Below are 26884 nucleotides of genomic sequence, written 5' to 3' on the forward strand. Positions count from 1 at the left end.
GATCTCAATAGTATTTCGTGTCCTTACAGATGTTGAGTCTTTCCCCTTTTATAGTTGATTCTAGGAGAAGATATAATGTCTTTGTCTTAATGAGGCAATTATGAGCAATAAATGATATTTAAAAGAAATGTTACACAATCATTTCTATTTAATTCAGATTCTCTAACGTATTTGACATTTAATGCTGTATTTAGACTCTTTTACGTCATCAGATTCGTGTTTTCAACTTCTTCTGATCTTTGATCTTTAAACGACTCGAATAGGTACGAGACTCGTACCTATTTTAGTAACGGTCCACACCTATGTTGCTTTCTTTTTCCCCTCGCCCGTGCCTCTTGGCTATTTATTGCGTTTTGACCTTTTGACCAGTCCACGTGTCATGACACGTCATCTTCAATATTCTGACTCAGTTTTTTCCCAATACAATCATGAGCACTAACTTTGTTTTTTAAGAACATTGTTATCAATTTCTAATCATACGTACAGCTAAATAAAAAAGAGTGATATTAATCTCATTTTTTATGTTTTTAGTACTACACTAATTATTTCAGACATGATATTCAAAAAGACGTCCGTACTACTACTAGTCAGATCTCAAAGTAAAGATCAAAGAGGAAATTAAAATGGAAGGATCTCACAATTGCATCTGTTGGAAAACACGTACACTAAGTCCATTATATTCATAGATCAGTGCTGCCAAACATTAAATTCTGTTGGACTACAATGATTAACAAGAATGGTGCAAAAATTTAAGCTAAGATTTAATTAATATAACTTCATCGTGTCAACTATACTTCTTCACTATAACAAAATTTTGGTGTTTGACCTATATATAGCCAAATCCTTGTATATTTACAAGATTGTGTTATAATTAAAGTGCCAGAACATTAAGAAACGAAACTCTACTTTGGATCAATTTCTTGTACAAGCTTTGTAATCCAGCCTCAAATCCCTCGATGCTCATATCAAGCGTCTGTAATCTCCTTCGTGCAACGTTGCCATCAACCTTGGTTTCATTGTTCTTAATATGTTGGCGAAGAGAGTCAAGAGCTATATCAACACTGCCCATGTCACTGAAAATTTGGCCACCTTGAGAAGAAGCTGATGATTTGGTGATCATCAACTTTGAAATCATTAACCACCCTCTAGGCTTTATTTTTGTATCTTGGTATGACAAAAATACCAACAGGGCCTTAAACACAGATGTAGTAACAACTGTTACTTCTCTTAGCACTCGAATTACCATCGATAAGTGTTGTTCAATGTCCCAGAAAACAGAAGATCCAACTCTGTTTTCCATTTGCTTCAATCTCCTCAAGTTCTTTACTATCTCCTTCTTCATGTTCTTCCTGAAGTTAAGATAATTGCTAATATCCTTCTCAATGCTTGAATCTGCACCTTTTCGTCGTAAAGCTGACTGAAGATGTTGCATTTGTTCCTTAATCATACAAAATAAGTTTCTAATAGTGTCACATGACTCAAGTAACTCAAGAGATCCCTCTAGTGCCTCTTCTACTATGGCCCCATTTTGATGTTGGGCAAGAGCTTTTTGTGTGTTTGAACACTGAATTAGTTCCTGCACACAATTGTATAATTGTACAAGCCCAAGAACTCCAGCCTGAATTGTCTCTGCACTATGGGACGACGTTTCGAGGTTTTTCAGCTTGTCTAATTCAGCTTCAATTTTTAGTCCATTAGGATTTAACCTGGAAGGCAAGCTAATGGACCTAACAGGACAAGGTAAATTTTTAGACTTAGCCATTGGTTTTTTGAAGAAAGGTTTAGTTGATTTTTGAGGTGAAGCTTGGATGTAACAATGATTCAAGAATGTACTTATAGGGACATGACCTTTTTGTATAATTAATTTGCATGTGACAACAACGTAGGCAATCAAATATTTTTTTAGTAATCTTGTTACATCATTTACCAACAATATGCAATTATTTTACAATTTTATATCCTGCATCTTATGGCCTCAGAATTAGCAACGTTTTCGCATTCATTACTAAATTGAACGAATTCTGAATTCAATCATTGACTACAGAGTGCGCTAGAGCTGCATATGCCTTGGTTCCTCACAACAATTTTCTGCAAGATTCCCTTCTTTTGGATTTTAATCGTATCTTTGAAATAAGCCTTTTTTAACATACATAGGGAAAGGTTGATGTTTCTAGACATTATTAATCCATAGAGAATCAGGAAAATGCATTGAACCCATTGTCGTTTCTTAATTTCTAACAAATTTGGATTGGTTAAACAGCCTAGGGTTGAATTGAGAAAGAGCTAGACGTAGGGTTTTAGGTGAACAAGAATCATTTAATTAGCTGGAAAACATTTTGATTACAAGAATTACTCTATATATTTTGAATGGGTAATCGGTTGTGTTTTGGGTAGACAAAGAATAACTTTAGGTTGTATGTACGTAATTATCGTATCTTGAAAATTGAGCTAGGTTTAAAAAGATTATGGAGCACATGAATAAATAAAGATTTGGTATGGAGGAGGGCAGCGACTTGTTGGGTAACAAATGCAACAGAGAAAGATTAAACATTTGTTTTTTAATTCATGCTTCTGTGAGTGAATTAATTTGCCATTAATTCAGCTTTACCTCACTAGAGTACATCAAATTAGTGTTACTTCTAAATTTAGAGTTAGTGAATGAATTAGAATGAATGAGATCCAATATATAAACAACAACAACAAAAATAAAAAATAAAAAATCCAATTTGCAAATAGAGAAGGTGTTTTCGATAGACCCCGACTTAGGTCAGCAAACTCGCAACAATAAAGCAAAAGAAATATAGTGATGAAAAAATCATGAAAAAAGCAGTAACAAAACCGAAACAGAAGCAACACCAGATAGTAATATATATTTATATATTTAAATTTCTTTTGCATGCATATCGGTGATTCGAGCTGAGAGTAATATCTTTAGTTAAATACTTGAATTTGCTTAACTGTTCTTAAATTTGCGTCTAGTAAGAAATAAGATGAGAGGGACCAAGACACCCCATTGGCACAGAGGTACACTGAAACCTAGGATAATTAACAAAACATGTGATAACAGTGTCAGAAAATACAGAGAATAGAACCTTATCCATGAATGTACATACTGCAGTTTTGAATTTCTACAGAATTCTGCAAAGGAAACCAAGAGACAATCAAGCAGATTTCTTGTTCGCAATTTCTATCAAGGCAAGAGACATTAACATGTGACTGAGAGTCATAAGCACTCTCCCACTAAAGTGGAAATCTCAATCGGAAATTCATGAAATGGAGCAATACAGGATAATGTAGCCTATTCTGTAACCCGGCTCAATCTAATCGATTTACAAAATGTGGGCCATTTTTGTCATTTTACGGACATAATTCAACTTTCATTGAAAATCTCGTCAATAAAATGATCAAAAACCGTTTGCATCTACTTTAAAATTGATGTAAACTTAGTTGAGACCATTTTTGTTGGCCGGCCCGTTCTATTAATTTGACTTATATGTTACTTAAGGTAATAGTCAGAAGTTAAGTTTAGACATAAAATATCATGTCAAAACTTAGTTTAATCAGCCAAATCATTTTGGTTTCCAAGAAACTTGTACAAAATAATATTGCAAGTAAAATGGCTCTGAAATTGCTAAGCTTGTGCCTGGTAAACTGAGAAGGATATAGTAAATGTGCTATAGGAGCAAGCTCAATCATGTTTTAGTTTGCTCCTAGGGAAAATGCTGAGGGTTTCCATTTGTATGTCATCCCTTCAAATCTACTTACCTTCTGATCCATATGGCTACATACTGTGAACATTCAATTGAAACAAGCAACTCGCAGATACGATATCTTGTCTCACCCAAGTAATATATAAGACAGGGAGAAGCAGGAAATTTCAGACACAAAGAGCTACAACAATGCAATTTTGCAAGCAACATCCACAATTATCCTAAGCAACAGAGATCCAAATTGGACAATTTAACAGAGCTAAAATCGACTCCCCTGCTTCATTTCAGAAATGACACGGAGCATACAGAAACTGATGATGGTCTGTCGATCTATTCAATCAGCTTCATATCAGGATCCTTCTCAGGATAAAGGTTGTTTGTGGTTTCAATCTCTGATAGCACATATTCAAAAACAAGATGGTTTCTGAATTTAGTGTGCTAGGTGTACTCAGATTTCGACACAATTAGCAAAGTCAATATTGAAAAAGTTAATTAAGTTTCAAGTCAGATAAGCTGAGGCCTTGTGCCTTAAAATGTTGGTTCAACATCTTGGGATCACTTCCAGCAACTCTAACTCTTTCCATAATTAATCAGCTCCTTACTAACCCAGCTATTAACCTCATTAGACTATGAAGGAACCAGCTTACATTTGAAAGCACATCTCTTGAATGCCTATAGTGTATACCCAACTTCCGTTCATATGCTTCTAAAATCTAAACAAGTGCACAAGTGGCTAAGGTGTAAGTAAAAGCTATGAAATGCTTCCGAAAAACACAGGGAGAACAGAATGCTGGCAGATAATCTAAGCTTTAACGGCTGAGAAGTCATTCATTCAATCAATCGCTCTGCGTTTATGCCAGGCCAAAACTAATTGACACAGAGAGCCACTGTTCACATAATTCAAATGATTATTAAACCAGCATGGCTGACATGAAAGAGTAAAGATACAGAGTGTTTCAAAAGAATAAACTTTTGCTGGTTAAAAACTAGCACAATTCAGGTAAACACGAAAACTATGAAGAGGCAAAAGGATAGGAAAATCATGTTAAAAAAGGTATAAAAAGGCCAAAAAGACTTTTACTTCAGTGTTTGAGAAATTTCAGGACCCAAACTACTAATGACATATGTCAAGAGCCAGATCCCTAGGAACATAACAGTCTTGGGTACACAACTACATGTGTTTATATTGGCCTCTATTTCTTTCCCACACAAACAGAAAACAACATCATGTTGAAGTTTGCCTTTTTCATCTTCGTAGCTGCAAGGATAAAGCACCAAACATTTCTAGATGCTAAGATGGCCTTAGATTTTACAAACTGATGACAATATGGGTTTCAGCTCAGCAGTATACTGTATACAAAGAGAAATTTAGTGTAAATTTTCTAAATAATTTGGAAAATAGTAAATGTTCCATCACTCTCCCAGCTTGATAAATCCTAGTGATATGTAAAATTAGTTCCAACACATAACTCCAGCCATATGAACAACTAATTTTTTTTATTGGTGCCATATGTACAATTAATTCAAACGCTCTCCTGTGTATTTCTTAATATGAAAAAAGTACATAAAAGGGATCAAATGACAACACGTAAATTCTCTAAGAAAGAACAAAAATGCCCATGAATAAGTAAAACACTTCATATGAATCAGGATACCAGCAATGGGGGTCAAATGACAAGTCCCTGTTCTCTAGCTTTCTTAAGCCACTTCAACGTGCTCTCCAACGTAGTATAAGCAGCAACATCTGTCAAACTCTTGCTCTCTACTGCATAATCAAAAACTTCATAAGCTTCTGCTACTCTGCCATTCCTACAGAGCGCTCTGAGAAACGTCCCATATGACCCTGTCTCAAGCTTCATACCATTCTTCTTCATAACATCATACAGTTCCATCCCCTTATCCAACAACCTTGCCTTACATAACCCATGAAGCAACGTATTATATGTACACGAATTAGGAGCACAGCCCCGTGCTTCCATTCTCTCCAACAAAGCCAGCGCTCCTAATGGATCTCCTTCCCTACACATCCCATTCATTAACGAAGTATACGTTACTGCATCCGGAATATGGCCCTCCTCCATCATAACACTCAAAAACTTCTTAGCATCTTTCACCCTTCCCGACTTCGACAATCCATAGATCAATGTATTATATGTCACAAGGTCAGGCTTCACTCCTTCCTCCTGCATTTTCTTGTATACACTTAACACTTCACCCCCTTGACTTAACATACAATAACCCTTCATGATTGTATTAAAAACATAGCAATCAGGCTTATATCCTTCCTCACTCAACACCCCCAACAATCGAGTCGCCTCCCTGAGATTCTTACTGTTACATACATTATCGATCATAATAGTATAAGTAACAAGATCAGGCTTTATATCAAAACCCTCCCTCATTTCTTTAATAAAGCTATTCATATTACTCAAAGACCTGTTCTTGCATAGGTGCCTGACAATAAAATTGTAAGTATAGGTATCAGGTGGAGAGTCTTTAGAGGAAAGTTCTTTCACCAGCTCAATGGCTTGCTCTTCACGGTTCGAAGAGCAAAGGGTCCTCACAGCAATGTCTGTGGAGACCTTATTTGGTGGGAAACCATTGGAAGTCATGAGATTGAGAACCTGATGAACAGGGGATAAAGAATTGTCAACTGACTTGCAAGATTGGATGAGGAGAACATGGTATGTATATCTGTCTGGAGAAAAGGGTGGGTGAGTCTTGATCATGTGATTGAGGAAAAAGATTGAATCTTGGAGAGTAGAATTGGAGGAAAATGATTGGAGTATTGAATTATAAAACTTAGTGTCTGAAGGTACATTTTGGGGATTGGAAATGAGGGAATTGAAAAGGGTTTTAGCATCAGAAAGAGTTGTTGAATCAAAGGCTACAATAGATGGAAGCTGGGGTTGTTGAGTAATTGATGTGGGTTTTTTCTTGGGTGAATGTGATTTTTTGGGGAAATAATGGGGTTTTGAGGTAGGGGGTTGGGATGGAGATGGGATTTTTTGGTGAGGAACAGAAGAAGATGGAGTTTTAATGAGAGTGTTTACAGCAAAGTTAGCTGACCTTAAGGAAGGTGGTAGTTTCCCCATCTTCTCTGAGCTTGTTGTTCAGATTCTTTCAGTTTTTTCCTTCTGGTAAAGGACTAGATTAGGGTTCTGCAAGGGTTTAGCATTTTGAGCTTCTGTCGGTACAGTATGTATGCCAAGGGAGAGAACTACGCACTCACGCAGTACAGATTTGGGTGTCTTTCTTGGGAGACAAAAGAAGCCCAGAGATTAGAAAAGGCCCTTTGGACTGCAAACAGCCCATTTCGACTAAGAAGCCTGCAAAAGGGCCTCCTGGACATGGGAGATTTGCGCAAATAGCATACTTTGATGCCACTATTTATTTGTAAAAATTGCACGGGACGTCCTATTTCGTCGCCCTCATTTAACCTATATCCATTTTTTTAAAATTTTTTAACTTGTACCCACTTTTTAAACAACTTCAGCTCTCTTTCTCCTCCTCCTTCTCCTCCTTCATTTTCTTTTTTCTTCTTCTACAACGATGACTTCAACATTGCTTTCTTTGATTAATAAAGCTAAAGCAAATATACTGAGGACTTCCATTTGGATTATTACAACATTAAAAACCAGTTTCCTCATTGTCTGGAAACACAACTCCGTCATGAAGAAGTGAACGTTGTAAAAGGTTTGGAACTCCTTATCCATGTTCTAGAATTGTCAAAGTAACTGGTAGTACTAGTTTTTCTTTCTTTCTTTTGTGGGATTTTGTAAAATTCTTTTTAGCTATCACAGAATTTTCATATGGACTACCATTTTCAGTGCAGGTGCAAAAGTTCTCTTCTTTTTGTCCATTTCGAAGTTTTCGATAACTCCAAATTCCAATAAATGGATTGAATTGGGATTCCCAAGTTACAAAGACAAAAACTTCAGCTCTACAACTGAAGTTTCCCAGTTACAACACAAAAGCTTCAACTCTAGAGCTGAAGTCCCAGTTACAACACAAAAATTTTAGCTCTAGAGGTAAAGTTCGCCAGTTACAAAACAAAAACTTCAGCTTTAGAGCTGAACTTCAGGCCCGACTACTAGATTGCTGAAGTTTTGCGTGATTGTCTTTGCTACTTCAGCCCCGTGTGTTGAAGTTATGCGAAAAAGCGGGTACGTTTGCAATTTTTTTTGCAAAGCGGGCACAAGTTAAAATGTGACACAAAAAGCGGGTATAGATGCAAATGCCCCTATTTATTTTTGGAATTTTTACCTCCTATAGCAAAGGCTACCACCTTATCTATTTTAAATAAATACTATTTAAAAAAATTATATTCTATAGATACCTTTTAAGGTTTATAGCAAAATATTTAATTTTGGTTACCTCTTAACCCTAAGCCACTAAATACGCTATTCAGTCATACTATTTCTTTCTCTCTCTACTTTGATACATCCCATTCTCTTCCCCCATTCCCTGAAAATATGATGCTCAATCTCAAAATTCTCTCACCCACACTATTTTCTTTTCATTCCGATCAATTCTTGCACCGAATATTGAATTGCGATTTAAAAGCAAATCAAATCCCTAACCAAACAAAGAAACAACCGATGTCATGAACTATGAAGCACCTTAGATAGCAAAGAGAAGAAAGAGAATTAATTCAATCTGAGCACCGACAAAATATAAAGCCTTGGATAGAAATAGAGAAACAGAGAACTATGAAGAACCTTAGATAGCAAAGAGAAGAAAGAGAATTAATTCAATCTGACCACCGACAAAATATAAAGCCTTGGATACAACGACCGATGGAGCAGCGGCGATGGAACAGCGGACGACCGAGATTGAATCTGTTGGGTAGCAGGTAATGAAAAAAGGTGTCGCGTGTTGTACCTTCAAATCTTAAAGGTGTCGCGTGTTGTACCTTCAAACGTTGCTACGACGGATTCGCCGGAAATTAGGGTTTGTTCTTGAACAAAGACGACAGAGCTTGGGGTTGAGCAACTTGATTTTCTGTTAATATATTTCAATGTATTTTCATGTATTTCATTATATTCATTGTCTTTTTTTCCGTTGTAATTCAATGTATCTCGTTGTATTCTATGTATTTCATTGTATTCACTATCTTTTTTCCATTGTATTTCAATGTATCTCGCTGTATTCTATGTATTTCATTGTATTCACTATCTCGCTATATACCATGAATGTATTCATATTTTTTTTAATTAATATAATTTATGTATTCAAATGTATTATATAATTTCTCTGAAGATTGCTATGTTTTTGGGGTATTTTTCGGTTGAGAATCTTTTTTATAACTGAAAATACAAATTTTGTGTGTTATAATTGAGTTATATTAGGAGTCTATTATGTTAGTTGATTCACTTTCCGTTTTAAAAACAGTATAATCCCCTATTTCACGCCGTGAATACAGTCGAATACAATAATCTGTCCAGCTGTAATCCCATGTTTCACTCCATGAATGCAGTTGAATACGCTCGAATACAACAACTGATTAGCTGGACTTCCATGATTCACGCCTATTTTTGCTATTGTATTCATGAATACAATAGATTAAATATATCAAATACATCTTATAACCACAAAAAATGTATCTATAATCTGTAATATAGCAAATGATATCTATAGATGACTAATTACTACTAAAAAAATAGTATTTTATGAAAATTTCCCTTTATTTTTTGACCTTGATAAGAAAACATTGGGAAAAGAACCTCTACTCGAATTTTGGAAACCGCTTCTAGACAAAAAGATTATATAGTGATCATCAAGATTTGCTATAAAACATGGTAAATTGCCATAACTTTTCATATGGTGGTCACTAGAATTTGCCACAAAACATGATAATCGCCGGAAACTTTCATCGTAATCATTAGGGTCCGCAAAACATTGCATTCTCCAAAATAATTCTGGTGACATGCTTTAAAATTTTGGCAGCGGGTAGTTACCAACGCATTTCTTAACAGTGTCAAAGTATAAAAGGTTGTACTTTATATCTGTCGTCCATGTAATTAAAAGGATTCCGTTTTATGGTCATTGTGGATATATACTTGTGCTCTTATTAGATTGCTTTTCATAGCGAAATAAAAGAAATAGTACTGATGATTAATTTTGATAATACATTTCTCACCATTCACCAGGCCGCATTGATGATTAACTCATTCTCATATGCAAGACAAGAAACAGGAAGAGAACATGCATGAAACACCACACACTCTTTTTAACGTTTAGAGAAATAGGCAAGAGATCGATCTTAGTTTGGATGGGCCAAACTTTATTATTTATATTTATACCTCATGATGCCACACATGATAGTAGTACATAGATAGACGGTAGCAACTTATTTGTAGAAAGAGAACTATATATATAATAGTAAGTATAACTTAGCAGACTAAGGTATTTACTGCCCAAAAGGCCTTTGTTTAGCGCAGTCCAAATTGTTGCCAGCGTCGACTCCAAGAATCTGACAGTATCTCCTGTAGAAGCCAATTCTGTTTTCCATATTTTGATTAGAACCTTTTCCACATTCAATTCCTCCATTGATGGTGTTGGTGATTAAACCATAGCCAGGGACACGACCAGCAGATGAATCAGCTCCTGATGGTCTCCATTTACCAGTAATGACGTCGTGGGCCGATGGCTTTGGTTGCTGCGGTGTCATCCAGAACCACAACGCTGTCTTGAATGAAACCACGGCGTTATTTGCAACTGCATCTGGATTCTTTAACAAATCCACTCCTATGGCTTTTCCAGCTGGTCCATAGTTGTAGTTACTACATGTCATAATATTGATAGTTGACTACAAAATCATGTATTACATGGGAATTTTGTTGGGATTACGTAAGAAAGTTAGTAGGAAAGTAAGTTTCATGCGAATTTTCCTTCTGAAAAAATTTCGATGGAAAAACCTTTGTAGGTAACTATTATCTACTAATTGTAGAAATCCCTGGTAGTTTACTTGGGATTTTAAGTCCGCATAAAAATTAACTGGGTTTTAAATTCAAATATAAATTACCTACGAATTTTTCCATACGAAATTCTAGATATTCGCATGAAAGTTTTGGTAAAAAATTACTGGAACTTGGGGTTTTTCTTGCGGAGTTTTGTAGGGAAATAACTGCAAGTCCATCCCCATGAAAATTCCCCAGTGCATGTGCCGAAATTTTTAGACGAAAAATTTAGAATTGCTATATTTTTATATAAAGTCAACTCTCCTATATATGTATATTTTATATATAATATATAAGATATTCCCCACCTACAGACAAGATATATACTACAGTATCCAATCATATCATTTATGATGAAAAAGTAAAGTACTAAAAAACCTTCCCTAAATATATATAGTAACCCACCCTGCATATTTGAGGTTTTCTCAAGCCTTACCTGGGAAGTTATTTCTAGATGCTTAGCATATAAAGTGCAAACATTTACAATTCTTGGGCGATGTGGGACAAGAATATCCCACTACCGCTTCCCCATGTAGTACCATTTACTTACTAATGCTTACCTCTTATTTATTTATTTTGTTTTGTAAGAGGATGCATTAAGTAAGGAATCCATAAATCAAATGACTCTTTTCCAAGTAATAGCAAAATATATTTATATTACTTTCAAATTTAGGTATCCTTAGTTATTTTTCAAATTTTCATTTATATTTTTCGAATGACATATTAGTTTTTTTTAATATAAAAAATACATTAATTAACAAGAATTAAATACATTATACATGATAATTAGTAAGAATTATTTCACTAATCCTAATAAAATATATGTGATTAAATTATTTTAATAATGGTAGAATTTGATCAAGAGATGTTGTTAGAAAGTAGAGTTATAAGATCATTCGATATTAAGTTTCAATACTAACATTCTCAAACTATATCATTTTATATATGCTATAATTGAATTTTATGTAATCAAATACATGTGAAAAAATGACACAATAAAACTTAGTTGAATTATGCTTAGAAATTAAACTTAAATCACTACTAGAAATTTGGCAAAAATCGATCACAGTCGATCGACCAAAGTTGGTCGGTTTTTCAAAATATATTTTTTTTACGAAACCGATCAACTTTTCTTTGGCGCAAAAATGCGGGAAACTATTATTAAGTCCCACAAAATTTATTTTTCAAAAAATCGACCAACTTTGGCTGATTTTTCATTTAAAAGAAATTAAAATTAAAAATTAAAAATTAAAAAACCCGATCGAAATCGGTCGGTTAATTAGACCGATTATTTTAAAAAACCGACCAACTTTGGTCGGTAATTCTATTTTTTAATAAAATCGGCAAACTTTGGTCAGTTATTTTGGTGCGAAAATACAATTAAAGAGTATAAATGAAATAAAAGAAAGTCTTAAAACAAAATGCACCAACGGTCTAGTGGTAGAATAGTATCCTACCACAGTATAAACCCCGATTCGATTCTCAGATGGTGCATTTTTTAATTTCATAATTAAATACCGACCAACTTTGGTCGGTTTTTTCGTCAACTTTTTTTTGAATTTAATTGACCGACTAAAGTTGGTCGGTAATTTTCAACCTACTTTGGTCGGTATGCCCTTCCGACCTTCAAAATAAAGTCCACACATAAATGGTCGCGTTTTGGAAGGTTATTTGCCATTATCGAACAACTTTGGTCGGTTTTTTTGGTCGGTTTTGCCCGAATTTCTAGTAGTGAATAGGTGTCAATCATTTTGTTACACTTAGTATATTTTCTGATGATATTAGTTGAAATATGTCAAATGTAGTAGTATCATAGCTTTATTATGTCCTTTATGTTAACCATATTTAATTTTTAATTCTTAAAATAATTTACTTTGTGGTAATTATTTTGTTATTGAATTTACTGAAAAAAATAATAACCGACTACGTTAAGCTTAATGACTTATAATGCCCAATCCAAATATATATAAATCATTAAATTTTATATAGGATCAACAATTTACATTTACCTACACATAGATCGGGAACAAATTATAATAGATAAAATTAGTTCATATGGATATTTTTCACATATCAAGTTTTTGTAACTTTCAGAAAAAGATAGTTTTTAATGTAAAAGGTAACATCTTCTTAGAAATTTAAATAATATTTTAAAAGTATTTAAAGAATTTTAAACTTAAATATATAGTTATAAAATCCTCGGGTAAATTCCCAAATATTATTTATCAAATTAAAACAACAATAATAAAATTTCTATATAAATCCTAAGAACAAATCCCCAATCAAAACCGCATAATGAAATACTCAAAAAATAATTTTTGTTTAAAACCACACAAATAATCTCTAGTTAATTTCGTAGGTAATAAAATTTCTAGGTAAATCCCAAGCTATATTACCAAAAATAAATTTCTAGCAAAAATTACAATAATATAATCCCCATATAATTCCACCAAATAAGTAAATCCAAAGAAAAATAATTTAGAACTAAATTCGCATCAACCAAATCTCTAGGTAATTACCAAGGTAAGAAAATTCACACGTAAATCTCCAAGAAAATATCCCTAACTAAATTTGTAGTAATAATATCCCCAGGTAATTCTCCAGTTAAGATAATCCCAAGATAAATCTCCAAGAAACAATCTCCAGCTAAATCCGCAGCAACAATATCCCCAGATAATTTCCCAAATAAGCAAATCTCCAAGAAAATATCCCCAACTAAATTCACATGTAAAGTTACCTAGGGATTTTCCTTCCGATTAATATAGGATTTATTTTCCATTTTCTTTATTTTTTTTACCTGCGGATTTTCCTACGAAAATGTACTTGCCAATTTATTTCCGTTCGTAATTTCCCAGGTAATATTTTGGTGCATAATGGCGCCAAAGTTACCTATGGATTTTCCCAGGAAAATATTTATCGCAAGTAATATTTAACCAAAAAGTGAAATTTCGGTTAAAGCCTTAATTTAGAAGAACTCGGGTTACTGATAATCAAAGAATGAATAATGGAAAGTGATTTTTGCCAACAGTAAGATAACAAAGTAAAACCAATGTATTCAGATTGTATTTTTTGTGTGTTTACAATTGACCCATTCTTTCCCTTTTATAGCTATCTTGGAAATATGCGTTTTGCCTTTGTCATAATAAGGTCATTATAGACAATTTTAAAGACATTAAATGCTACGTTACATAATTATTGTATTTTAATACAGATTTTTTAACGTTTTTAGTATTTAATGCTCATTAAATACTGTATCTGTACTCTCTTGTGCTGTCAGATTCATTCTCCTTAATTCTTGGACTTAAATAGGTACGCGCGTTGAATCTTTTGAGTATCCGCTCGTGTCTCCTCTTATGCCTCTGCTCGTATATGTTGCAACTCGTGTCTCTTTGCCAATCATAACTCTTTGACCAGTCTACGTGTCATGACATGTCATCTTCCAATCACTTTAATATGTAAACTCAATTTTTCCCAATACAGATAGTCCCTCCCTACTTGCCATTTATTCATCAATTGAATATTTGGGAAGTGGAAATCATTAAACGGGAATTTTTGTCACCATTAATGCTATAGCAGAATCAACGCTTCATTTGTCACTTCCATTTAATGCTCTTCACGCGTGGAACCCCTTTTACTGGTTCTGCAACTTTGCAGCGCTTTTTAAGGTTTTTTACGGCTTCACTAACCACGAAGTGTCAGTTCTCATTACTACTTTTCCATCATTGCACTTTTTTCCTTTGACGGTTGCTTCACAGTATAAATGTAGTTTTCTTCTTTGTCTTTATCACATAAAGTTCTCAAAATATTCAGTTCTTGAATCTTTGTTTGTTTCTTCCTCGTACTATCATGTCTTCATCAAACCCTAACCCAAGAAGGGTCCCCATAGTTGATAACTTCTCTAATGCCCTCAGTAGGAGCAGAAAAGAAGGTAGGCTTCGTAATTTAGGATCTTCATCCTTGCATGGTTCTTCTCTTCCTTCGCCTAGTTCTGACCCTTCTTCTAGAACTAGAGGTTCTCTTTCACACATATCTTCTTCTAGATGTAAAGAATCTTCTGAACCTCTTCGTGAACCTCTAGTAGAGGAGATAGTTCCTGCGAAACTATCTTTCTATAAGGACAGAGAATCTCTTAGAAATCAAGTATCTTCTTTAGATCGTGCTGATATCTATCCCACTCAAATTACTAAAGGTTTGATTTCTTTAGTCCGTAGATACTTCCATTGGAATCATGACTTTCCTATCATTATTCCTAATCCGAATCAAAGAATTACCTCTTACTTAACCAATTTTTCCTTTGTCTATACGTACCCTTTCACATTAGGATTCAAACCTGCTATTGATCTTGTTATTCTCGTGTTCTGTCATTTCTTTGATATTTGCTTAGGTCAATTGGCCCAATAATATGGAGGGTTGTTTCCTGTTTGAGGCACTTGACCAACATATCCAGTGTGCTTTTTTACTTTCCCACATCTAATTCATCTTTACTCCCCTAGACTCTTTCGTAATGGTGTTTTTACACTAGTAGCCAGGAGCAAAAGAGTTCTAGTTAGCCCTAAAGATGACAAAGATCGTGGCTGTTATGCCAGGTTTGTTGCTGCCCCCACTGTTGGTTTAGTGGGTGATAAAAACGTTCCCTTCCCTGAGAAGTGGAATTTTGCACGTGAATCTTCTAACTTTCTCGTATCTTTTTCTTCAATTTTGTTGATTTTTCTAATTTTACTTTTCTTTTCTAGCAACCATGAGAGTTGTGGAAGATGTTCCCAATTTCCGTGATTGGGTAGGAAGGTTGTTGAGTATTGCACCAATGGATGGTAGATCTTGGAAGACCCTTTCTCAACGTTTTGGTTGGAAAGTAAAAACTCATGGTAAGAGCTTTTATTTTATTTTACATATTGTTTTTTTCCGATACTTATCTCAATCCTTCTTTCTATCAGGATTTGCTATTCGAGGAGTTACTGCTGAGGCGGTTGCGGATTCTCGTATCTCTTTGGAAAGGGCTCAAGAAATAATTCTGGTCTCTTCATCGAAAAGAAAAGCCGTTGATGACCAAGATTCCAACGAAGAGGAAGACGGGGGTTCCTTGGTAGCAAGGCCACGGGCTCGTAGACGCATTATTTCTGATGATGAAGCAGAAGCATCCCCCCGTTGTTCTATTCCTCTTACCAAATCTATTGAATTCTTGGTAGTGATCCCTGATGATGTTGATGATGCTCCCGCTGCTGCTCATGATTCTGTTGAGCAACTTTTTGACCGCGGGTTTGGTAGTGAAAGTTTAGGTCCCGTTTCTGATGAAGCTCCCTTGGCTTCTTTTTCTTCTCCCGTGCATGTGACTCATACTTTGTCGATTATGGCTGCTTTCGTTCCTCCCCAGGCTATTTTTACTACTTCTACTATTCCTCCTTCGACAATTCCTCCTCCATCTGCTCACCGTACTGAGGTTGGCTGCTCAAGTAGGAGTGGTGCTATGAGGCAGGTGATTATTAAAGTCCCCGCTGACGGTAACCTTTTAAGGAAATCCGGTCAAGCAGATGTGTGGCTAAAGCCTTTAATTGGTCCTGTTGAGAGAGCTAAGCTAGAGAGCCATAGTTCTTTGACTTTGATGAATGACATTGTGCATGCTTCTTTAAAGGTATTCCTTTTTTCTAACTCTTACTTTGTCATTTTTCTACCTTTGGGATTCTCATTTCCTTCCCTTTCCCCCATTTTAGGCCAATCTCATCGGCACGAAGATGATGAAAAGGGTTACCCTCTCAGAGCAGTTAGTGCGTGATTATCAATTGGAGTCATATAATTGGAAAAAACAGTATGAAAGTCTTCAGATCGACGTGAAGTACTTAGAAGAAAGTAAAAGTACCTTGGAGAAGCAGGTGCGGGCTTTGACTTCGAAATTGGCAGTTGAAAAAGTCTTCCTCCAGTCAAGCAGACAAGGAAAAGGCTCATCTTGAAACTTCTTTTTCCGAGAAGCTTTCCAAGGCAAGTGAAGATATTAGAGAGTTGAAGGCTCTCTTGGATGCAAAAGAAGCCTATGCTGGTGAACCCGTGCAGAATTTGACTCAAGCCCAAGAAGACCTCTGGGTTTCTTCTGATAAGGTTTGCTCCTTAGAAAATTCCCACGCTTCTTTTCAAGCTATGAATCTGCCTTGGCTGAAAATGAAAAGCTAAGAACGAAATCGCTGACTGGGAAAGAGATTATGAGATCTTTGAAGATAAGTCTGCCATTGAAGTGAGTTGGGCGTTTTTGAATTCTCGCCGTGATAAACTTGTTAAAGCTAGCCAAGAGAATTTTAACTTGGAATCTGAGTTAGCTAAGATAAATGAAACTATTGAGAACACTCAGCAGAACCAAGATTTTCCTTCTCTTGTGGTCGACGCTTCTGCAAATGTTGAAGATGATACATATATCCTCACTCTTTCAAGCCAAGTTGAACCCGTTGTTGTTGATGTACCTACTTCAGTTCCTTCATCTACTCAGTGACAAGTTTAAGTTGTTTGAATTCCTTTGTGCCTTTTTTTTTCTTTTTGGAAAATTGTGGTTAAAACCCTTGGTCTTATTTGAGGGTTTGTTTTGGAAACTTAAGTCCCCAGACCTTTTATGGAGCAATATGTATAAACAATTTTTAGTTTATGACTAAGTTCATACTTAGTCTAAACTTTTAATATTAATAAGTTTTTCGTTACTATTTGAACTTCTGTTTTGTTTATTCTTGCCTTTATTTCTAAGGACTTACTGAATAACTTGCATTTTTACTCTTCAAAAAATGCTTCTGTTAACTTCATGAATACTTAAATTAATCATGAATTTTATAAAAGAGGGCCCTTTTATATTCGACACTTAATGAAGAAGACGTCTCAACTTCATAACGGTGTTAATATACGATAAAAGAAATAGGGATACACATGTTTCTTGAAATAACTTTGACAAGTTTTTATTTGAACTTTGTCTAGTTTTGAATAACACTTTACATGTATTTGAATTACATCTATAACTTTCTCGTAACTGTTTTCCTCATAACGGATTTAAAAGAAAAAATAAACACGAGGTTTTTATTTATAACCCGTTTCAATACATTGCCTTTACCCTAGCTATGGTAAGGTCTTTCTTTAGGCTTAGATCGTGACTTTGCTCTGTACTTGACTCATTCATTGAGTGAACTTTTCAGGCTTGATCTTTGATTATTTCCCAATCTTCTTTGCCTTTTTTATACACATGCATGTGTATATTATATAGTCCTCCACGTGTTTGAGCGTTGAAGTATGAAGCCTCGAGCACTTGATTGTTCATCTCATTTGGTCCTTTCCCTGAAAAGGAAAAAACATATGGGACTCGGAGGTGCGATTATAGATGAAGACTGCTTAGCCCGTTTGAATTTCTATCAAAATAATTGTAACCCTAGACCGGGAAGTTTAATTTATTCCACGTGCCTTGCAGGTCGTGACTCATCATTTAGTACGGGCTAGCTTTTTGCATATCATTTAAAATCATTAGTAAAATTTAACAATTCAAAAATTAAATTTTAAAATACGGATACCTAACCGTGGGTATTCCTTAGAAATAGTATCTCTTCAGGTGAACAACATTCCAATGTGAAGGTAGTATCTTGCTATCCTTTGTTTCCAGCTCGTATGCTCCTTTACCTGCAATATCATAAATCCTATAGGGTCCTTCCCATGTTAGACTTAATTTCCCTGCATTAGCTGCCTTCATAGATTGAAAACCTTTTTAAGCACAAAGTCCCCAATTTTAAAGAATCTTAGGCGTGCTTTTCGGTTGTAGTATCGTTCTATGACCTGCTTTTGTGCTGCCATTCTTATTAGTGCAGCTTCCCTTTTCCCTTCAAGTATATCAAGATTTATGCGCATTTCTTCGTTATTAGACTCATCTGACGCTTGTGTAAATCTTGTACTTGGCTCTCCTATCTCTACTGGAATTAAAGCTTCAGCTTCGTAAACCAATGAAAATGGTGTTTCTCTTGTACTTGTTTTTGCTGTTGTGCGGTATGCCCATAAAACACCAGGTAACACTTCTGGACAATTACCTTTGGACTCCTCTAAACGTTTCTTTAAATTATTGATAATGATTTTGTTTGTTAACTCAGCTTGCCCATTACCCACTGGATGATAAGGTGTGGATGTAATTCTTTTGATCTGTCAACTTTGAAAGAACTTTGTGATTTGCATGCCTATAAATTGAGGGCCATTGTCGCATATGATTTCCTTTGGTACACCAAATTGGCATATGATATTCCGCCAAATGAAATCTTTAACTTTTTTTTCACGCACTTGTTTGAATGCTCCTGCTTCTACTCATTTAGTAAAATAGTCAGTGAGTACGAGCAAAAATTTTACCTGTCCTTTTGCTTGTGGTAGTGGACCCACGATATCTATCCCCCATTTCATAAACGACCACGGTGCAGTGACCGGATATAGCAACTCTACAGGTCTATGCATATTATTACCGTACCTTTGGCATTTATCACATTTAGCCACGAAACTTTCCGCTTCTTCTTCCATTTTGGGTCAATAATAACCTGGCCTGATTAGGGTTCTTACCAGTGATCTTCCTCCTGCGTGATTCCCACAATGCCCCTCGTGTATTTCTCTCATCATGTATTCTGTCTGAGAAGGTCCGAGGCATCTTGCTAAGGGACCACCGAACATTTTCTAATAAAGATTGCCTTGCTTTAAGCAATATCGAGCAGCCTTTTTTTGAAGCGCGTGAGCTTTCCTCTTGTCTTCATGAACGATTCCATTCTGCAAAAAGGCAACAATCTCGTTCCTCCAATCCTAGGTTAGGTTATTAAAATTTACCTTATTTTTATCTGGATCGAGCACTGAATGAAACAAATGTATTACTGAAGCATTTTCATTGCTTGCCACGTCTGCTGCAAATGCGAGATTAGCTATGGCATCCGCCTCAACATTTTCATCTCTTGGTATTAGCGTAACCTTCCAGGTTTGGAATTGCCTGATTAGATCCCGTACCTTCTCTAAATATTGTTGCATTCGTGCTTCCCTGGCGGTATAAGCCCCCAGCATTTGGTTAACAATGAGCTGCGAATCACTCTTGATTACAATATGATTAATTCCAAGTTCTCGTGCCAGTTCTAAACCTGCAATCACTGCCTCGTACTCTACCTCATTGTTAGTTATAGAATGACTTTTAATGGCTTGTCGAATGGTTTCACCCATAGGTGGCACCAAAACGATCCCTAAGCCTGCACCCTTTATGTTAGATGAACCATCAGCAAATAAGGTCCAAATTCCTGGGTTAGCTCCGTTGAGCACCTGCAATTCTTTTTCTGCTTCTAATTGCAACCCTTGGCTAAAATCAGCCACGAAAGCAGCTAACGCTTGAGATTTTATAGCAGTTCTAGGTTGGTATGTGATATCATATTCACTTAATTCTATAGCCCACTTGGCTAACCTACCTGGCAAATCATGCTTGTGTAATATATTGTGTAATCGATAAGCAGTTACAATAGCAATAGGATGATATTGAAAATAAGGCCTTAATTTTCTAGATGCCATGATTAATGCAAGTGCAAGCTTTTCTAATTGAGGATACCGCGTCTCCGCATCTAAAAAAGATTTGCTGACATAATAGATCGGAGATTGTTTACCTTGGTCCTCTCGGACTAAAATAGCACTTACCGCTACTTCTGAGACAACAATGTAGATGAGCAGTCTTTCCCCAACCTTTGGTTTTGCGAGCAGTGGCTGATTTGATAAGTATGTCTTCAAATTTTTGAGTTCTTGTTGACATTCCTCATTCCATTCGAAATGATCTTGCTTTTTAAGAGCTAAAAAGAATTTAAAGCACTTTTCTGATGATTTAAAAATGAATCTTCCCAAGGTTGTAATTCTTCCTGTCAACCTTTGCACTTCTTTTTTACTTGTAAGTACATCAGGGATTTCTTCAATGGCCTTAATCTGTGTGGGATTCACTTCAATACTACAGTTAGAGACAAGAAAACCTAAAAACTTACTTGATGCAACACCAATGCACACTTCTCAGGATTTAATTTCATAGTAAATTTTCGCAAAATCTGAAATGCAACAGACAAGTGTGATATATGATCCCTTGAATGTTGAGTTTTGACGAGCATGTCATCTATATAGACTTCCATAGTTTTCCCCAAATGTTCTTGAAACATTTGAGTCACTAGTCTTTGATATATTGCACCAGCATTTTTGAGACAAAAAGGCATTACTTTATAATAGTTTGTCCCCCTGTCAGTTATGAAGGAAGTTTTTTTTTCATCTATCGGATCCATTTTGATCTGATTGTATCCTGAATACTCATCTAAAAAACTTAATAATTCATGTCTTGCAGTAGCATCAATTAGTTGATCTATATGCGGTAGTGGAAAAGAATCTTTAGGACAGGCTTTGTTAAGGTCTGTGTAATCTACACAAACTCGCCACTTACCATTCTTCTTCGGTACCACAACAGTATTGGCTAACCAATTAGGATACTTTACCTCACGGATAGACCCAATCTTTAGTAATTTTTGAACCTCATCTTGAATCGCCTAATTTTTGAAAGTTCCTTGCTTTCTCTTCTTTTGTTTGACAGGAGGATACGATGGGTCTTCATTTAATTTGTGAGTCATTACCTCCGGTGGTATTCCTGTCATATCAGAGTGGGACCAAGAAAAAAAATTCACGCTAGTTTTCAAAAATTCAATCAACTTACCTTTCATGTCCTGGCTTAGATTGGCCCCTATGTAAACTTTCCTATCAGGCCATTGTGCAAATAACACCACAACCTCTAGTTCTTCAATTGTTGTCTTGATATTTTCATTTTCCTCTGGTTCTTGAATGGTATATGGCCTTGAGTCCACGTTTGTTCGCCCTTGTTCAGTTGAGGTTTGTGTTGTGGTACCCTCAACTGGATTTTGTGATTGCTATTTTTCTTTGTTTCTCGTACTTGAATCAGCTACAGAGTTGATGTTCCTGGATTTACGTTAGTCCCCACGAATTTGACTTATTCCCCATGGTGATGGAAATTTAACAACTTGATGCAAGGTTGACGGAACGGCATCCATCTCGTGGATCTGTGGTCTCCCAAGGATCATATTGTTAGCCATGTCCATATCTACTACCTGAAACTTTGTATCTTTGACAACTCTTTCTGCGAATGTAGTCAGTATTACCCCTCCTTTCATCACGACACTGGAATTGTTGAATCCAGATAGAGTATGAGCCTTTGGTATTAATTTATCTTCAGCTTGCATCTCACGTAATACTCTTAACAGAATAATGTTCACGGAATTACCTGAATCAATCAAAACTCATTTAACATTAGTATCATGTACAAGTAGAGATATTACCAGTGCATCGTTATAAGGAGATAATACGTCATCCGCATCTGCATCATCAAACGTAATGCTTTCTTCCTCTAAGACATGTCGCACTCGCTTCCCTCGGGTAATTATGACTTTGGAAATTTTATTGGCTGTTGTGTACATTACACCATTAATGTCTTCACCTCCACTTATATCTTTGATGGTCCTTTTGGGAGAAGGTAGTTTAAGGGCTCCTGCCTATTCTTCATGTATGCTTGCTTTCCTTTCTTACTGAATAATTCGGTGAGATAACTCTATTTTAATAAATGACCAACTTCACTTTGTAAAAACCTACAGTCTGCCGTTTTATGCCCGTGATCGTTGTGAAATTTGCACCAACAGGATTGCGCCTGTTTGGATTCGATCTCATCTCTTTTGGCCATCATACCTTGTCACCCATGCTTCTCAAAACAGCTACGAGCTCGGAAGTGCTCACATTGAAATTATAACCGCCAAACCTCGCCTTCAAGTTTCTATCACCATCTCGTGACTCACGCGTGTTTCAATCATTCCCAAATCTTGTTGACGAGCCCGACTCTCTATTCCTCGACCTGTGATCGTACCTTTGATTGTCCTGTTTTGACCGTGAGTCTTTTCCCGCTGGTCCCTTGTATGGTTCGTACCTATTTTTACAGGACCTTTTTTCGATTTTCGCCCGTCTCGAACTTACCTTTTCTTCTTTTTGAGACCGTGAGATAATATCTTTCTCTATCCTCAGCTTCGTGATATACCTGTTGTAAACATCATTCCATGTTGTAGCTGGGAATTCACAAAGACTTTCCTTGAATCGCCTCGTAGCTTCCGAGTTTTTTTCATTCAAATTACTTGTGAAGGCTATATCTGCCCAATTGTCAGGTACACGCGGTAATTTCATTCTTTCACGTTGGAATCTGTCCACGAATTCTCTAAGCAATTCTGAGTCCTCTTGCTTGATTTTGAAAATATCTTCTATTTTTTTCCCGACTTTTTGAGCTCCCGAGTGTGCTTTGACGAAAGAATCTGCAAGCTCAACAAAAGAATTTATAGAATTTTCGGGTAAAAGAGAATACCATGTTAATGCACCCTTAGTGAGTGTTTCACCGAATTTCTTGACCAATACTGATTTGATCTCCTGTTTGGTCAAGTCGTTGCCTTTTACGCCTGTTGTGAATGCAGTCACGTGGTCTCGTGGATCAGTTGTTCCATCGTATTTTGGAATATCGGGCATTTTGAATTTTCTTGGAATTGGGAGGGGAGCAGCACTTGGCTTCCAGGATTGTTGCGAATATTTATCCATATCTATCCCTTTGATTATGGGCGGCACCCCGAGTATTTTCTCTATGCGGTCACTTTGCTCCTTGAGCTGTTTCTGCAATGTTAGTACCAAATTTTGTAAATCAGAATTGACTAAGTTACCTGGTACTCCCTCTTGTGATTCGCTGGGAATTCCATCACTACCTAAATTAACAAACTCAGAGCGAGGGTTCTCCAAAGTGTTGTTATTTGGAGTGGGTGTGGGTGGTGCAGCTGGTAACTGGCTAGCAAAAGCCTCAAGAGCTTTATTGACCTGTTTAGCAATTAATTTTTCCAAAGCTTCATCGATAGCTTCAACATTTTCAAATTGAGCGTTTTCATTTGCATGAGATCCATCAGGAGTGCCTTCTCGAGACCGCCGAGTAGAGCTTTGTGGAGAAGGGACCGGGGTGTAATTATCCTGTAAATTTCCCTGAAGTTATTGGTTTTCTTGGTTTCCTTGAATGTTGTCATTATTGTTCGACAAGATTGATGCAACAAGGAAAGTTAAACTAAAAAAGAATAGATTATTAGATTCCCGGTAATGGAACCAATTTGTTTAACCGAAATTCCACTTTTTGGTTAAACAGGTAAAATATTTTAAATTTAGGAATTCTAATGTTTCCCATGAAAATCCGCAGGTATTATATAAGAATAAAATCCCATGTAATTAGCACTTTTCTTGTAGTATTAGGATTCTATAACTGAAAATTTCAAAATGTTAGCAACTTGAAAAATAAGGTTGGTAACCATGCAAAATGTTAAGTAAAATATAGATTGATAGTGTTAAGTTCTCTCATTGAGTTAGCCTACACCCTACAGTATAAATGATTTTCTGCGAATAGCGTAACAATTGATCAAGAACTTAAAAAATAAGGTAGGTAATCTGCTAAATTAACAAATTAAAACTAGAGTACTTACTAGGATATTTGCATGGGACCTCGACCGAAGTATTTTTTACCGGGAGCACAAGGCCATTGTTGATTTGCGACACAGTAATCTGGAGGGTTGCCTTGTTCCTGCTTGAAGCAGTATCCCCATGAATATGGACCATCCGGAGCTGTTGCCCACCCCCCTATTTATCAACATAACATTAGTATATATCTTGTGTAAGATTAATTTATAACTAAAGGTTGTCATACTAATGCATATGAAGAAATACCAGTAGTTTCATGAGAAGTTTGAGCCAAAAATGCAGCAATTTCCTTCTTAGGAGTATTGGGTCTCCAGTAGTTCCAAAAGCTCCAAAGGACCTAGCAGCAGCTATGAATGCATCGTAAGTATAGAATCCTTTAGCACAATTGGCATCGTTGCGGTGCAGTAGCAGTCTCTCAAACATGTCTTTACTAACAAGAGCACCAACATCTTGTGCCAATGCTCCTGTTACAGACAAGACACAAAATAAAACCACTGCCCAAAACTTCGTTCTTTCTAATTATACTACAAAATTCAGTGCGATATATATGAAAGTTGTGTGTTTTGGGAGTGATGAGAAGGTTGCTATTTATAGGGAGCAGAGTGAAGGGGTGTGCAGACTTTTCAAACTGAGTTTTACAGGGAATTAGTAATTAAATACCAATATGGCTGCTTAATTCCAACACTTCCACTTACACTTACGGTACAAACCGTACCGGGAAACCGCACCAAACTGAAATGTCAAACCAAACCGATTAAAAAACCCGACTAGGTTTGGTTTGATTTAATTTGGTATTGAGTAAAAAAATTCGAACCTAACCCGACATATAAATATATAATTTTTATATATACTATTAAGATTTTATATAGAATTTTCTTTAAAGAAATATCTAAAAATATTTGGGATTCTCTTGCGGAATATAAATTTTAATAGAATATGAAGTGCTCCATATTTATTGACCTTAAATAATGGGTTGTATGATCACTTTCTTATCAAGTGTTAATGAAATTGTCAATCTCTTTGTTCTTCCATATTCATATGTCAAGATCTATTAAATTCTTATATCTTTTTCGAATTTGAAATGGTATTTCGATAATTTAAAATTAAATAGAACATATCATTATATATAGGTATCATATTAATTTTTTTATTTAATTATTATTTTTAATTATTAAATTCGGTTAACCTTAAAATTATTGTCAGGCTATTAAAGAATAACTATCATGTGTTACTAAGAAAATTCTTCTATAAGAATATTTTAATAGATCATATATTTATCAATTTGTTACTAAATATATAACAAAAACTCGAAAAATCCGATAAAACCGAATTAATCCAAACTGATACAATTGATTTGGTTTGGTTTTGTTTAAAGTCGAACCAACCCCGTCCATGTAAGTTTCGCTTATAGTATGACATTTGCTTACCCAATGGGTCACATTACATGTATATATTATAATAATCAAATTTGGATGAATTTTTATGGACTAAGTTGGGAGGAAAACACCTAAGACTGAGTCTTGGGTAGAATTCTTGCTAGTAGATATTCTTTTTTATTAATCAGCTGCTATGACTCATATATCTTGACAAAAGACTGCTGCTTAATAGTAAAACGCTTTTACCATTCCCTTCCCTGTTTTCCTAGTTCAATTTGCTTGTTCATTCAGTACAAATATCTAGTTGTAGTAGTATATGAAATTTCTAGTGAATTTTAACATGTGATAGTGTTTACCGTGAAAATGGTAATAATAATTAAATTTGATTTTGGGACTCTAAAAATACGTGATCTATTTTTATGCTAGTTGTTAAACAGATGATACTATGTGTGAGATTTAGAGACGAGATGAGGGTAAGGAGTAAGGTGATAACCAAACCGGTAGGTTAATTATTGGGGCCTCGAGCTTTGTCGATTCTGGGGCCTCGAGGTCGATTCCGGAGCTCGGCTGAGAGCTATTGAAGGTAGTCGAAGTATGACTAACAGTTATAATAAATTCAATGAAGGCTCTTTATAGCCAATGATAAGCAATAAATGATGAACAATAATGAAGATAGTAAATGGAAGCAATAATATCAAGAGAATATGTTAGAGAGTAGAGAGAATGTTCTTGTATACTTCGTATGGAGCAACTGAAGTAACTAGTCCTTACAAAATGACAAGGATCCCCTTTATATACGAGGGGAATTCCAACATAGCACAAAATGCATTAATTACGAAGATATGGAGATGGAACAGCCGGATGACACCCTGATTCAAGTTTAGAGTAGTCCACTAGGCTCTGTCAGTCCTAGCCGTGTACCTTGGGAACTCCCCATTTCTACTATAGCTGTGATCATTACTGCCCTAAGGTCGAGTGTCGACGACCCTCGAGGGAGGATATTCGGCTGCGGCCTCGAGTCGTCGAGGTGATCTCTCAAAGTGCCTTAATGATGAGAAATTGGACCCTATGATTTCACCGTATATAGATAGTCCCCGCGTTTCCTAGAATGAAGTGATAGGAAACGATTTTGAGCTTCTATTATGAGGGCATCATCGTCGTGACGTTAGCCTATCAGAGCATTAAATGCCATGCCCAAAAAACCGCACAATGTTCGCCGTCAAATGCGACTATCGAGAAGCCCATGAACCGCTATTAGTTCGTCCCTTCCTCTGCCCATTCAGCTCTTATAAATGCACCA

General features: G+C 35.9%; 2 protein-coding genes and 1 pseudogene across 2 annotated transcripts; all 3 read right to left on the reverse strand.

The window, feature by feature from the left end:
* Positions 1-871: 871 nt before the first annotated feature.
* Positions 872-1762, reverse strand: LOC107760968 (uncharacterized). Its single transcript, XM_016579120.2, has one exon. It carries the CDS (start codon positions 1760-1762, stop codon positions 872-874), a length of 891 nt encoding a protein of 296 aa, XP_016434606.1.
* Positions 1763-5188: 3426 nt separating this feature from the next.
* On the reverse strand, positions 5189-6946 carry LOC107760967 (uncharacterized). The gene has a single exon (XM_016579119.2). It carries the CDS (start codon positions 6803-6805, stop codon positions 5378-5380), a length of 1428 nt encoding a protein of 475 aa, XP_016434605.1. The 5' UTR covers positions 6806-6946; the 3' UTR covers positions 5189-5377.
* A 3033-nt stretch (positions 6947-9979) lies between these two features.
* Positions 9980-26521, reverse strand: LOC107760969 (basic endochitinase-like; annotated as a pseudogene).
* Positions 26522-26884: the final 363 nt, after the last annotated feature.

This window comes from Nicotiana tabacum, chromosome 3 (assembly GCF_000715075.1).
Source record: "Nicotiana tabacum cultivar K326 chromosome 3, ASM71507v2, whole genome shotgun sequence".
NCBI lineage: Eukaryota > Viridiplantae > Streptophyta > Magnoliopsida > Solanales > Solanaceae > Nicotiana > Nicotiana tabacum.